Source organism: Myxine glutinosa, chromosome 10 (genome assembly GCF_964187855.1).
Source record: "Myxine glutinosa chromosome 10, kmMyxGlut1.1, whole genome shotgun sequence".
NCBI lineage: Eukaryota > Metazoa > Chordata > Myxini > Myxiniformes > Myxinidae > Myxine > Myxine glutinosa.
The window spans coordinates 19,057,537-19,072,007 of NC_136270.1; the positions used below are offsets into that span (position 1 = coordinate 19,057,537).

Here is a 14,471-nt window from a genome sequence, read left to right on the forward strand (position 1 = left end):
GACCGCAAGGCATGAGGACACAAAAAACAACACCTTTATATGTGCAATCCATGCTTTTCAAAAAAAAGAAAGAAAAAAAAACCGCATCGCCGCATCAATTCTGGAACTTTGGTCTGACCAGAGACCAGCAATATATTTTTTTCGGCCTAAGCAAGAAGCCTATTGTTTTTTGGGTCAAAAGGTCAACATAGGCCGAATTTATAAAATCCTCAATTTTCATCTGATTGACTTGAAATTTTAAGAGTATTTGTATACCAGGTCACTGAATTCAACCACCAATTATTCTTGAGGTCATCATCAGCCAACAACTTATTTTAGGGATTTCGCAAGTATAGTGCTATGTACGACATATTTCTTGTTTATTTATTTTTTCTTTCTCTGATGTCCTGTTTACAATGCCATGTATATATTTTATTATGTACTAAAGTTATGTCATCATCGTTTTCTTTTTCACAGGGCAACACAAGATGTTTTGCAGGGAAAGATAACATGTTGTGCAGCACACAGCAAATGAGGGTTCATGATGTTCTGGAGGAATCGAAATCTGGCGATTTGGTGGTTGTACAGCTTCAAATCACCAACTCTGCTCGTGGGTGGAAGATGGATATGAGTTTTTGTTACTGATAAATATTATGTATTCCAATTGATTCAAACGTGCAGTGAATTGGAACTTTTGTCTATATGCAAATGGTATTTCAATAGTACTGCTTTTACATTTCTATTTGTGAAAAAATCTTTTGAATTGAATGAGGCGGCCATTCAACATATGCCTTTCTAGAGTCTATTCGATCACTGAATTTCTGTTGTAGCTGCTGCGTCGATCTGTTGGAAGTGTGAGGAGTAGCCGCATCTGGCTAAAACCATTGCACACCCCTGTTGATGTGGTGCTTCCTCGCTAATGCCACCCAGAACTTCTGGATAGCTTTCAAGTACCGTTCAGTGATTATAGTTACCGATTTACCTTCTTCATCTTGAAACCAGAAAGGCCCAATGATGCCAGATTTGCTTCTGGCAGCCTATGTAGTACAATTTTTGCCCATGCAACGGCCTTTCAATAACCTCATCAGGAGAACTAGAACCCCAAAACATGTTTGTTTGTTTTTTTTAGAGTTAATATGACAAATTTAAAGCAAGTGTGCCTCGTCAGAAAACCACACAATGCTCAGAAAACCTGGATCCCTACACATTTTCCCTCAAATAAATCACACAAGGTTGTTTATCATTGTCCGTTAGTTTCTGCTTGAGTTGTATGCGATACGGGTGCTTTTCTTAGTTTGTGCTTCAGTATTATTTGTGTACACGATAAAGATAAGTTCAATGCTTGAGATCGATGGCACAGCGATTTCTTGGGGCCCCTAAAATATGCTTCTTGGACCGCTTCAATGTTTTCTCCTGATCTTGCAGTCCTCTGGCAACCAGACTTTGTGCAATTAGGATTTTGTAATGTTCAGTGGGACTTAAACCTCTGTCATTCGAAAAATAGCCGACTTATCTGGGGCTAATTTGGTCTCAAACGTATTTCTGAATCGTGTTTGAGTCCGTTTAAATGACTTTGTGGTAAAGTAAGACTCCACAATAAAGATCCTTTATTCAATTGTCCATGCGATCTTCGAAATGGACAGGATGACTCTGATGTTTGCAGTTTTTCCTCCAAACGATGCTTCGTACAAACCTGCAATTGAAAAAAAATGTATTAAAAATAAAAATCTCACATAACTTTAATAGGGTTGCGTTTTTATGAAACGCCCTGTATTTGGTCTTCTTCTAAAGCATCATGTCGTTGGTCTTCTGCAAGGCCAGTGGTTCCACAAAGTTGGTCTTCTGCAGCATCCTGCACTTTATTTGTTTTGTAAAAATAATTCTTTCATCCACAGCTGGCTGGAATGCTGCTCCCTCATTTGGGCTGGCACCCCTGCATCACATCCTCACACCTTTAACTTCCTGATGCTGTGGAGTCCAAGGCCCTCAAAATCATTGGAATCACCTTTGATAAAGCTGAATCTCTTCCTGTTGCTTCTACATGGCAGACATAGTTTGTGGTCTCTGCCATCCGTCACTTCCTTTGTGGCCTTGCTCCTTCTGTCCTTGCAGTGCCATTAAGATTTCTGTTCTCTGCCACCCCCTTTCCCCGCTCCCCCTGCTCCCAGGATTATCTGGGGTGCACATGTAGCCCACCTCTGATAAAGCTGCCAAATTCCAGACTCGCTGCTCACATTCATTCGTTCCTCTTCTCTCACCTGTGGAACATACTTGTACAATCTGTTCAAGAGCATTCTTTCCTGTAGGGCTTCAAGATTTCAAGTTCACCACCATCCCCCATCAATACTCATGATCATTTCCTTGTTATTGTCCCTTTCTACTAAGCCCATGTCTTCCTTTCCAGGTTGTTTCCTCCACTCTTTTTCCACCTCCCTTTCCAGGTTGTAAACAAAACTAACATTTCTTTGTCTTTGGCCCATTTTTATTTTGTTGATGTTGCTGTTTCATTATTCTCCATTTGATTGCAGAAATGTCCGATATTTTCATTTTGTAAACATTTTAAGATACTTTTATTTAAAATGTGGGTTTATTACAATTTGCTTTATTTATCTTGATATGAACATGCATGATGTATACATAAATAACATGATAAACATCTTTTTAATTTTCTCCTTTTTTTACCCCCTCCACCTGGTGAGTTTTTATTTATGCCACCATTGACACTTGTGAACCTCCTTATCTTTGTGAACTGTGCTAACTTGTGAACCAGTGATGGTATTTTGACCAAACTTGGTGTAAGTATATATTATGATTAAAAGATGAACTGATTAGATTTTGGCTTCAAAGGTCAGAGGTCATGTCAGGTAAAAAATAAGTATGATACTTGAGAACATCTAAAGAGATTTAAATCAAACTTGGTTCAAGTATGTATAATGATATAGTAATGTGGATGGAGACATATCGGTGAACGTCGCGACTTTGAAGAGTGTTGTTCCATTTTAAATTGTATTCATTTCTTCAACAGTGAGCTTGGTCTCCTCGACGTGTGTGCATGTATAGATGTAGGCCAATGACTTTAGGATATTATGGACAGATTGACAAAGGACAGCAAGTAGTCTCATTATAACTTGCAGATGTAGTCCTTCAACTGGTAGTGGGATTGAAAATTCGTTATGAAGGTCCTTGTCGCGTTGAATGCTCTTGGATGGCATTACGCCTTGGAATGGTACAAGTGAAAACAAAACAAATTCTACATTCCTCCTCGAAATTGACCTGCAGTTGCCGTTTAGCCAAAAGAGTGCTTGATTAATTGGCTCTAATGCAGAATTTAATTGATTTCTCTATGTTCAGAGGAACGCAGCACATTTTGATTGGTTGCTGTGCCAGTATCATGAGCTAAATGCGCTCCCATTGGCATCTCAACATCTTTGAGCATTTAAAAATTTTGAAGCTGAAACTGCACCCTTGAGATGTCTATGCATCCAATCCATAGGCTTAGTTTGACCTCTCTACTTGGGAGGGAGGGGGGGGGGGGGGCGGCAAGGACTTAATATTAATAATGGGTATCTAGGCCTGACGTCCAAAATTACCGTTTGATAGTGTAGTTGGTGTACGTGAAATCACAAATACAGTTTACGTTCATTATTGTAGTAATATTAAGCGTCTTTGGGCTTCCTGAAAAGCGCTATATAAAATAAATGCATTATTATTATTATTATTGTTACTCACGTTTAAATACGGGATGTTTTATCTTGATTGTAAACTACTGAAAAAAACGAAGGTGGGGGCATTCCCCCCACGCCCCCCCTCCCCCAAACTCTGCCTGTGATCCAAACTAGAAACTCGTTCGGGACCGGTGCATCATCCGGCCTTCTCAAATTTGCTTTTTCGTTGGACCGTGGCTTTGGGGAATTTGTTTAATGGCCTGAAAGATTATCTTGTTGGTACCATCATGTATGGTTGATAAATGTACTGCTCGTTTTGATATTTTAATCTGCATTTATATATAGACTTTCTTTTCATTGTCTTTCAGCAAATTCATGTTTGGCTTCTCCCCACAAGGCCACCACAAGGTGAGTTATTGTGACATCTGTTTGAAGTGTAAACTTTGCAATGGCCTTTGGTGACTTGATCTTTTAAAAATCTTTTATTTCTAAGAAGCGTAATTAATGTTTGTATATTTATTTGTTAGGAGAGGTGCGTTCTCACAAAAGTGAAGATTTCATAGCTCTGCAATACGAGACTTTCAAAATGATGTAATGCACCCAGAATGCTTGGTGAGCATGCATAGAAACCCCAGGAAATAGCCGTGTCTGGGGCCTCAAAGTACATTGTGTGTGAAAGATAAGGATTGTTCCCTAAAATGGCTCATAAAGCTTCTGAAAGAAGCCGAAAATACTTGGAAAAGTACCTGAGAGAAAAAGGGCCTTGCCTCTGCACAACAATAGACTTGGGGCACTTTCTCAGCTTGCTGAATGGCCAAGTCCTCGTATTGTAAACACCCGCCCATGTGGGCCAGTGCAAGGCCCGAGTGGACGAGCGTGTGCTACCCAAACCCCCCGACTGATCGCTACCAGTGAATGGACTTTGAACCTTGTGGGAGTGCCTCCTGTGAGCATGGCAGGCTTGGTGATTTATTTAATGAACGTCTGCAATTGGAAATACTAGGGCATGCCCGTACGTGGGTGCAATGCCCGTACGTGGGTACGTGGGTACGTGGGTGCGAGTACGGTGACAATCCCCCCCCCTCTATTTACATGAAATGGTTTGGTCCATTCGCAACGCCAAAGCGAACGGCGAACGGCTTGCGAGTACGGTGACAATCCCCCCCCTCTATTTACATGAAATGGTTTGGTCCATTCGCAACGACCACAGAACCCCCCCCTCTATTTACATGAAATGGTTTGGTCCATTCGCAACGCCAAAGCGAACGGCGAACGGCTAAATCGCCATAGCTCGGTAACTACTTGTCCGATTAATTTCAAACCTTGAAAAGGCACATCCTCGGGTCCCCAGCAATATACCTGGCAAGTTTCAAGTATATCGGACCGGTAGTTGTCGAGAAACAGCGGTCGCATACAAACATACAAACATACACACACACAGAGATTAGTGGAATTATAGATAGATGATGCTGTGCATCATTACCAATTAACAGTGACCACCAACTCTTCGGCAAATGACATCTTCGTGACATGAAAATACACAAATCTTGTGCTACCTTTATTTACATGGAAGCTGGATGCATCAGGTAGACTTCTCTGAGGGAGACACCATATGTGGTTTGGGTGCTTCTGAACACCAATGAGAAGGACCTATCTGGGGCTTGTGTATGTGCAGGGTAAGTTTAAAATGATCATATTGTTGTGTTCAGGCCTGATTAACATCGGCCACTGAACGGATGGACCAAATTGCTTTTACTCCTTTGGGCACGTCAATTGCAGATTTACATGCGTGTGTGCATCACAGGAAGCAAACGAGAACCTTGGCTTCTTTTAAATGAAGCTCTTACAACTTTAAGCTCTTTTACTTTTAGCTCTTACACAAGCCTCGATCTTTTATACAAATACATTTTGGGAAAAAAAAATGCTTTATTTCCCAACAAAACCATGGGAAGATTGACCCAACAGAGGTATGATGGTGGCTGGTGGGTTTAAAGAAGGGAATAAAATGGGTTGCAATGAAGAAATAAATAATTATACAAAGATGTAAAAATCTAATGAAACCTAAGGTGCTTCAGGTCAGACTCGATCACAGACTGGGGAGGGAAAACGAGCAACAAGCCTTAGCTCTGCTGTGGTGATGGGGGTGGTGCTGAAGCAGGGAGATGACAAAACAGGCAATGAAGTAGGTGAGGCAGGATGACAAACAGACAGCAGGCAGACGAAACGGGGAGCAGACGATCGAGCAGGAACACGAACAGGGTGACAAGCAGGCAACAAAAAGAGGGCATTTCTCAGGCGTGGCAAAAACCTTCCTTCTCTCCTTTCCAATCCCTCCTCTCATGAGGCTAAACCCGAGAGCCTCAAGCTCCCCTTGCTTTCCAGACAACACCGCCTTTCGTGAGGCAATCCAAGCCACTTCCCCCCCGCCCACCCTCCAAGGGCGACAAAACTCCTCACTTCACTTTCTAAGGCCAGCCGGTCCCCACCCAGTGACTTGACAGGAGGCTTTACGTATGATTGCCTTAACTTTAAACCCTTTAACTATTTATTACAATGTACCAACTTCTGTATGGTGCACATTTAAACAGACAGTTCTTCAGCTATATTTCCCTTCTTATTACATCGAGATTGGTTAACTACCTGAAAATGGACCATACTACTCTAAACATTTCCAACTGTTCTGAGCTAATCTCTATCCCCTCTACAAACGTAACAATATTTACTATTAATCATGTTGGGACGTGGGAGCTGTGGGAGCTGCGAGGGCTGCTATAAATATAGTTATGTTTATGGGGGTAGGTAAAAGAATAGATTAGGGGAGGTAGAATTGTATAGGAAATAGTATGGACCATGTGACGTGTAGGAGCATTCCGATGTACATAAGCGGGGAAAATGTAGCTTAAGGTTGTTTAAATGTGCATCATATTGGGGGGGTGGGGGGGGGGGGGTGATGCTGTGTTAACCAGTAGTAGGGGTTAAGGTTAGTTTCCCTTTTGTGCGTCAAACCCTCTGTAGTCTTCCCTAACGTTTTTGCAGATATGGCTGGCCAAATTACGCTCCATGAACTGCCAGCTAGGCTAAGCCCACCCCTATGGATATATAGGGAAAAAGGGACCCGCCCAGAAGAGGCAGAGGGACCGTGCTAGGAGGGTGGGGAACAGGACCAGCGGGCCACGCCTCCCGAGTGATGCGATTGGTCCGGTGAGACAGAGCACAGGGGCAGCAAGAAGCTTTGCCATGGGCTCTCAGAGCTGAAAAGGGAGAGCGAGTGGCAGTGAAGCGGGCGGCCATTATTTTGTTTCTGAAGAGAAGCGTTTTTGTTGCTTGGACTGCTGGGCTCTGAGGGTGCTGTTTAGCCGCGCTGACCTTCCCGGGGACGAGAAAGAGAGGAAACGTTGAGAGACAAAAAGAGAGGGCCATCTTCAAGACTCGCCCCAAGGCTCTGGTCGCCTTTGGCGTGGGCCTTTCGTCGGCCGTCACCATCTTGCCAAGTTCCCGCCTGTGTGGCATCGAGCACCAACCTCCTAAAAGGACCCATTGGGGCCAGCTAAGTGCCGAAAGGGAACATTTTAATTTTATTACTTTGTCTCCCCTGTGTTGTATTCAAAACTGTATGGAGGTACCTCAACATAGAATTTAGCTTTACCTCAGCATTTATTTTCGTCCGCACCGTATTCGTCTTTAAATCATAATTGTTGCATTTTATTTGTCGTGTTTGTATGTGTCGTGGTTTCGGAAATAAACCTGTGTGTTTTGTTAAACGCCTCGCATCTCTTCCATCCTGCAAGCGCAAAAATTAACCGCCGTAATCGGGAGGTCACCTCGGGAGTAAGACTAGTTAGACCATCCGTCCTGGCTGATATTAATCGGCAGGTTCGGATTCAGATCCTGCCTATCAGTGGAATACAAAACGTAAACTGTCCAGCCTGACGGAAGTGTGCGTTCTACCAAGTACAGTTCTAGTTTTACTCTGTTTTGCATTAATTAAACTGATTGATTTTCACTTTGGAAGTCTGGTAGTTGTGTTAAGGTTCATCATTTCCTGTTGATGGAGGAACTTGTGTATTGCATAAGGAGATTCTGAACAAATGTATGAAATAACAATGGATTGCCTTCACAAGAGTTTTATTTCATTTCCTAATCCAAGTGTCCATACTCTAATTACATGGGTGGGGGAGGGGGACGGGGTGATGCATGTTGAGTTAAAATTTTCAATTATTTCCACAAGGAAACCCTGGTCGTTGGATTGCATTGATATCGGACGACCTTTGGGCAAAGGCCAGTTTGGCAATGTGTACCTGGCACGAGAGAAGCAAACTCATTTCATCATCGCTCTCAAGGTGCTCTTCAAATCAAAGTTGGAGAAGGCCTGTGCGGAGCATCAGTTGCGTCGTGAAATTGAGATCCAGTCCCATCTCAGGTAACTGCTGACCCGGCATTGTATTAATAATGAGATATTGTTTGAAGCAGTTTTTTGAAGTGCTTTATTTACATATTTTTATATGTTGATTTTCTTTTCAGTAATCAGTAAAAGGTAGAAGCCTTGAAATACGTTTTTAATTCACATTTAGTGAGTAATATAATTAATGTACCAGACTCTTTACCTTGCCTTTAAAACTATTAATATAATTAATGTACCAGACTTTAAAAAAAATACACGTTATCGCTGCAGGAAAAACGCCTTGGGGGAAGTGGGACATTATTAGTATTAATATTGTTTTGTAATAACATTAACAATGTGCAATTATCATTAATTTTGTTATTAAAAGCGTCTTTGGAAAAACGCCATGATAAATCTTCTTCTTTGGAAAAACGCCACGATAAAGCTAACTTAATATGGCTATACACCTCAATACGCAACTGTTACGTGCTCCTCCCCAAACCCCGGTCCCAGTGTACCTCCGAGCCCCGAGAGGAGTCACGGCAGAAAGATGTGTTATTCTGGATGTCAAAGATCAATGGTGAAACCACACCAATTGTTACCAACAAACAAGTATCGTATTAAGATCACACAAGAATAACAGTACAACAATAGTAATCAATTGTACAACCAATATATATTTCCTACGATGGTACCATCAGGTTCGTACAATATAACTCACTGTGCTCCAAGTGAGCGAAAAAGAAGAACATTCCCCAATGTCTCTATTCCGGCATCAAGCCAATGTCGATCCGCTCCAGTGATCGTCAGAACGATGTCCAATCGAGACCAGAATCCCGTTCGGATGACAGTCACAGTCCCGCTGCCAAAGCTGCGCAAAGGTGCCCTCAAGGCGACTGGGAAATCACACCCTCGGGTATGGACATTCCACGGCTCCAAATCGGCGAACCGCAGATTTCCCACTCAAAAGCCACGTTACACACACACACCAGATTAACGTCTGAATGCTGTGGAAATGGTTGAAGCGAAGTGAAAAACCTTGAGCGATGCGCAAAGCATGTGAGGCAAAATGGCCGACGGCCCGTTCTCGAGGCGTAACGGCACTACGATGATTCTCCTCAGAATCAACCGCAAAACCTGACACGCAGGTTGATCTGTCACAGCGATAACAACTCTGTCGCAGGAATCCCTTTCCTGGGAAACCCAAAGTTCACTCGTGACTCTCGTTCGCCAATCGTTCGCTCCAGACCTCGAAGCAGCTCGGCTTCTTGTCCGACTCCCTCGCTCCGCCTTTCCTTCCTCCCCCTCCTCTTCGTCGTCGTCCGGTTCCGGTTTCATTTAAAACATTAACTTTTTTATCTTTTGAAAATAGTAATCTCTATCTCCCTTAAACGACAACAATAATAGTACATGGAATCAAAAATGTTTACAGTGGATGAAAACCACAACAACGGAAGTGACGAATCCGTAACACAACCCATTGACGGCAATGGCAGGGAAAACCCGCTTGGGGGAGAAAACCCCCTTGGGGAGGGGGGGGGGGCAAATTAATGTGCTACAACCTTCATTATGTAACCCTTGGTCATCCTGTCAAGTTTGGTTGAGATTGGATAAGTAAGGACAGAATGTATTGGCGTCAAACATTCATCACACAGACGGACAGACACAAATGGTGTATTTTAGTATGGTGATGTAATGTCATGGCCGGAAAATGTAATTTGTTCAGGCCACCAGTGATAACTCATCAACTCTTCCTGAAGGACACTGAGGGGATCTTTAACATCCACCAATGATCAGTGTTGGCAGATGGGACATCCAGTTTCGTGCACTCATTGATGCCTTGCCCTACCTGTGAAACACCAGGATGGCAGTTTATACCTGGGTTGGGATTTGAACCCAGTATAGACAGCTCAGAGGGAAGTATGCTTACCCCTTGGCTATCATGCCAGCACTTGCTGAGGATAAGATATATGGAATTCGATAACTTTATCATGAATTTCATCACAGATGCAATTTCAGTTACGAGTATTTTGTTTCAAAATAATTGGCTGATTGGTCTTAAGAAAATTAAAAAAAGAAGTTTGATCTTTTGCCCTCTTATTTCGTTATTAAAGATTCCTTATTTTGGTAATTTAATGTAAAATGTAACCAGTTTCCTTTTACTTCAAATAAGGCAATGTGAACCATGTGTTGTCTCCAATAGTAAACTTTTAAATGCTTCATGGAGTAAGAAGTATTGAACCTATGGAGCAAAAGGGAATGAATGTAACTTTGTACTCTCGGAACAGTTGCTTGTAGCAGAGACTTTCATGCAGGTACTCAGTTTTATCTGGTACCTCAAGTACCCCTCTTTATTGTTCCTGATTGCATGATGATAGATTTGCAATCTCCACAACAAAGTGTCTGATCTTTGTTCATATGATAACAAAAAAAAACATAGGGTCAATACCCCTGGTGCTCACCTGGTAGAATAAACAGTATACTGCACCGACTAAAGGTATTTTCAACCAATTTCAATGGTTGCTAGAAGACAGGGCAGCATGTGGAATCATACTAACATAATCATGACTTTAAACAAACAATAAAAATACCTATTTTGAAGGGCAACCCCCTCCCCCAACCCCATATACCTCCGAAGACTCTCCTTCCCCCTATAGACCCTCAAAGGGGCAGATTTTTTTTTAATGCCGTGAACAAACTTTGGTACATCATGGTTGGTGAAGGTTTTGGTCAAGTTTCATCGAAATTGTGTGTCGTTTCAGAAAAGAAAGCAAATACCTATTTTGGGGGGTCAAACCTGGACCCAATTTGAACCCTCCCCCATCGACCCTCTTAGACTGAGATTTTTTTTAAATGTCATGAACAAACTTTAGTCACAGCACACCACATATCATTTGTGCCAAATTTGGTCACAATCCCTTCAGTTGTTTCAGAGAAGAGGTTGCAAGTACTGATGGACGGACTGACTGACTGACGGACTGACGACGCGCCATCGCATAAGCTCCCCTAACTTTGTTCCAGGTGAGCTAACTAGAACAGTACTCGGTAGAGCACATACTTCTGCCAGGCTGAACAGTTTGCATTTTGTATCCCACTGATGGCCCGGATCTGCATCTGGATCTGAACCAAAATCGAATTGGCTTGTTCTTGTCATCTAACCAACTCGTACACCAAGTTTTGTTATCCTTCCAAAACGTTTTGAAATATCATGCTTTCTACAGGTGTCATGCTAAATTATACTTTTTTGTGGTCCGCCGGATCACAAATTTTTTTTTTTTTGTGGCCTGACCATAGATTAGCCCCCGTTAGACTTCGTCCGAAACGAGGGCTTGTGGATTGGGTCTCATCTGTTCGTCTGTCCGTCTGCCCGTAGCCATATATCGGAGATGTATGGACCGATTTTGTTCATACTTGTTACAAAGACAACACATGATGGTGTAGATATGCACATCAATTTGGTTCGCTTTGCGATTAAAGATACCCGACTGGCGGCAATTTTAGTTGTAAAAAAAACAACCTGATGTTGAACACACCCTCAATGGAATGCGAGGCGTTTACCTGAACCTGAACGGAACACACGGGTTTATTCCTAAACCACAAAATAAGCAAACACAACCAATAAAATGCAACAACAACAACAACAACAACATGCATTTTAAGGCCATTTTCCCTGCTAGAGCGGGGGTTAGCCTTGCGGTCCCCATGACAATCTTCTCCATTTTGCCCTATTTTCTGCATCTCCCCTTGTTAACCCCCTTGCCCGCATTTCTTCTTCCACCATCTTTAGCCAAGTCTTTCTCGGTCTTCCCCGTCCTCTACTTCCTTCTATATTCATTTCCATCACTCTTCTCAACCAGTCACTTTCATCCTTCCTCAACACATGACCAAACCATCTCAACCTGTTCCTCTTCACAACATCAATCACAGGCTCTTTTCCCATCATTTTTCGCAATTCATCATTTGTCTTCCTCTCTCTCACCAATACTCCACACATCCACCTTCGTTGCTGCTCTACGTTCATTACCCATGTCTCGCTCCCATAAATCATAACACTTCTCACACATGCAGCATACACCTTTCCCTTCAGCTTCAACGACACTCCCCTCATCATCAGCACGCCACTCAGTTCCCAAAACTTCTTCCATGCACATCTCACTCGAGCAACCGTTGCCGAGTCTGATCCACCTTCTCCATTCAGCATGTCTCCGAGGTAGCAAAATGTTTTCACACCTTCCAGCTTCATGCCGTCTCCAAGATCCAACTTAACATTTCCTCCATCTGCAGCTCCCTCTGTGCACACCTTACATTTGAATGTAGCTGCCACACTGGTTAATGACCCTCTCAGACCACTACATTTTTGATGAACCCACTCAGCGCACATTGTACATTGAATGGAGTTCACTCCGACACCCTTCCTACACACAGCACATGGCCACTTCCCAGTTCTTTCCACCTCACCACATGCTTTCCTTTCCACACTTAACGACTACATCCATTGTTGAATTGTCCCATTAACGACTACATCCATTGTTGAATTTTCCCCTTAACGACTACATCCATTGTTGAATTGTCCCATTAACGACTACATCCATTGTTGAATTGTCCCATTAACGACTACATCCATTGTTGAATTTTCCCCTTAACAACTACATCGTTAAGTTAAATGCAACAATAATGGATATAATAAAAATAAACCAAAGAATGCCCCCCCCCCCGCTCCCCCCACCCCCGTTAGTGAGGGACAGCGTGGCCTCCAGCTCCTCTTTAACGGCCGCAACAGCCTCCTCCTCCTCCAAAGCGCCAAAAGTCCACACAGCACAAGCACAGAAATCACACCGACACCAATAAAAGGCCAGCCTTCCTGCCCGAGACGAGATCGAGAGACAGGCACTCTCTGCTTCACTCACGGCCGCCAATTGGGACGTGGCCTGACGGCTTTCTCCCCACCCCTCCCCCCCACCCCAATTGACACCATCCGGGGGCGTGGCCTTTTTCTTTATTAGGTACATTGGGGGCGGGGCTTAGTCCGATCGGCTCTGCTTGGCTTTTGTCGGCGGTGGTTGTTGTTTAAAGGAGAGTTTTCATGGCCGGCCTTGTCAGTGAAAACGTAAAGGGAAAACTACAGAGGGGGAAATAACGTACGGGGGAAAAATTAGCCTTAATCCCTACACGAATTAGCACTGCTTCACCTCTCGTGTGAAGACGCTTAAACAATCTTAAGCTACAGTCTCCTTACTTAATTACACTGAGATTTCTCCTACGCATCCACGGTCCATGCTATAAATTATATAATCCTACCTTCCCCATGGGATCCTTTTACCTACCACCTATAAACGTAACAATATTTAATAAAGTTATGGGTGAGTTATGACTAAACGTGGTGGATGAGTTGGGTAGGTGACAAGAACAAGCCGATTACATTTTGGTGCAGGTCCCAATCCAGATCCAGCCTATCGGTGGGATACAAAACATGTACTGCTCAGCCTGGCGGAGGTATGCCCTCTACCGAGTGCCGTTCTTGTTATTTTTCTGTAATAGCCCATTTCCTTCATCATGGTACATAAGAACCAACCCTCCTCCCCTGCCAACACAATCATCATCGTTATCAGCTTCATCATCAACATTCATTGTAAAAAGATTTTACACAGTACTACTCTCTCAATTTTGGGGCCAGCCCCACCAAATTTTCTGTGCAGCTTTTGGGGTCCTAAAGTGGGTGGGGGGCACAGTACTACTCTCTCAATTTTGGGGCCAGCCCCACCAAATTTTCTGTGCAGCTTTTGGGGTCCTAAAGTGGGTGGGGGTTTTCATACAATTTTGCAACACGTTTTTTTTCGAGATATGGCCTCCCACTCATGCTTCGCAGGAGTACCTCACTGGTATTGCATAAAACCCAGCTCAGTTGAATGACTACAGTTCCTTGCCATAAATATGTTATGGCATTGATAGGGCTGGGGATCGTTCTCATGTTAAATTATAGATTTAATTTTTGATGTAGCATTTGGCTGTGATACATGCAGTCGAAGGTAGAGTGATTACCTTTCCTCAGGCATCCCAACATCCTGCGGCTATACGGCTATTTTCACGATGAGAAGCGAGTGTTCCTTGTACTCGAGTATGCGGCCAAGGGGGAACTTTACAAGGAGCTGAAAAAGCACGTCTCCTTTGATGATGTTCGCACCACCACGGTATGTAGTGTACATTTCCTTGTAATGATGGTGTTCATTTCTTGAAGTGTTTATTCTAATCTGTAGTATAATCAGTGTGAGTGCGTGCACGAGTTTTTTTTTGTTTTTTTTCCCATTTGAGCTTTTGTCATAAAATTTAGTTGGAGAATATGGAGAACATGGAGAATATGGAGAAGACAAAATAATAATTTGGTCAAAATGTCAAGGTTGCATAAAATCAATATTCATCCAATTGACTTGAAATTTGAGTAGGGTTAC

At 42.9% G+C, this 14,471-nt stretch overlaps 1 protein-coding gene across 1 annotated transcript in view; it reads left to right on the forward strand.

The window, feature by feature from the left end:
- Positions 1–462: 462 nt before the first annotated feature.
- The window catches only part of LOC137433630 (aurora kinase C-like), a 36,633-nt gene continuing 22,624 nt past the window's right edge, over positions 463–14,471 (forward strand). The window contains exons 1-4 of the mRNA XM_068125925.1: positions 463–589; positions 4,013–4,052; positions 7,873–8,064; positions 14,075–14,213. Of these exons, the coding sequence (XP_067982026.1) occupies positions 490–589; positions 4,013–4,052; positions 7,873–8,064; positions 14,075–14,213 (471 nt within the window). The 5' untranslated portion in view covers positions 463–489. The remainder of the gene's footprint in view (positions 590–4,012; positions 4,053–7,872; positions 8,065–14,074; positions 14,214–14,471) is intronic.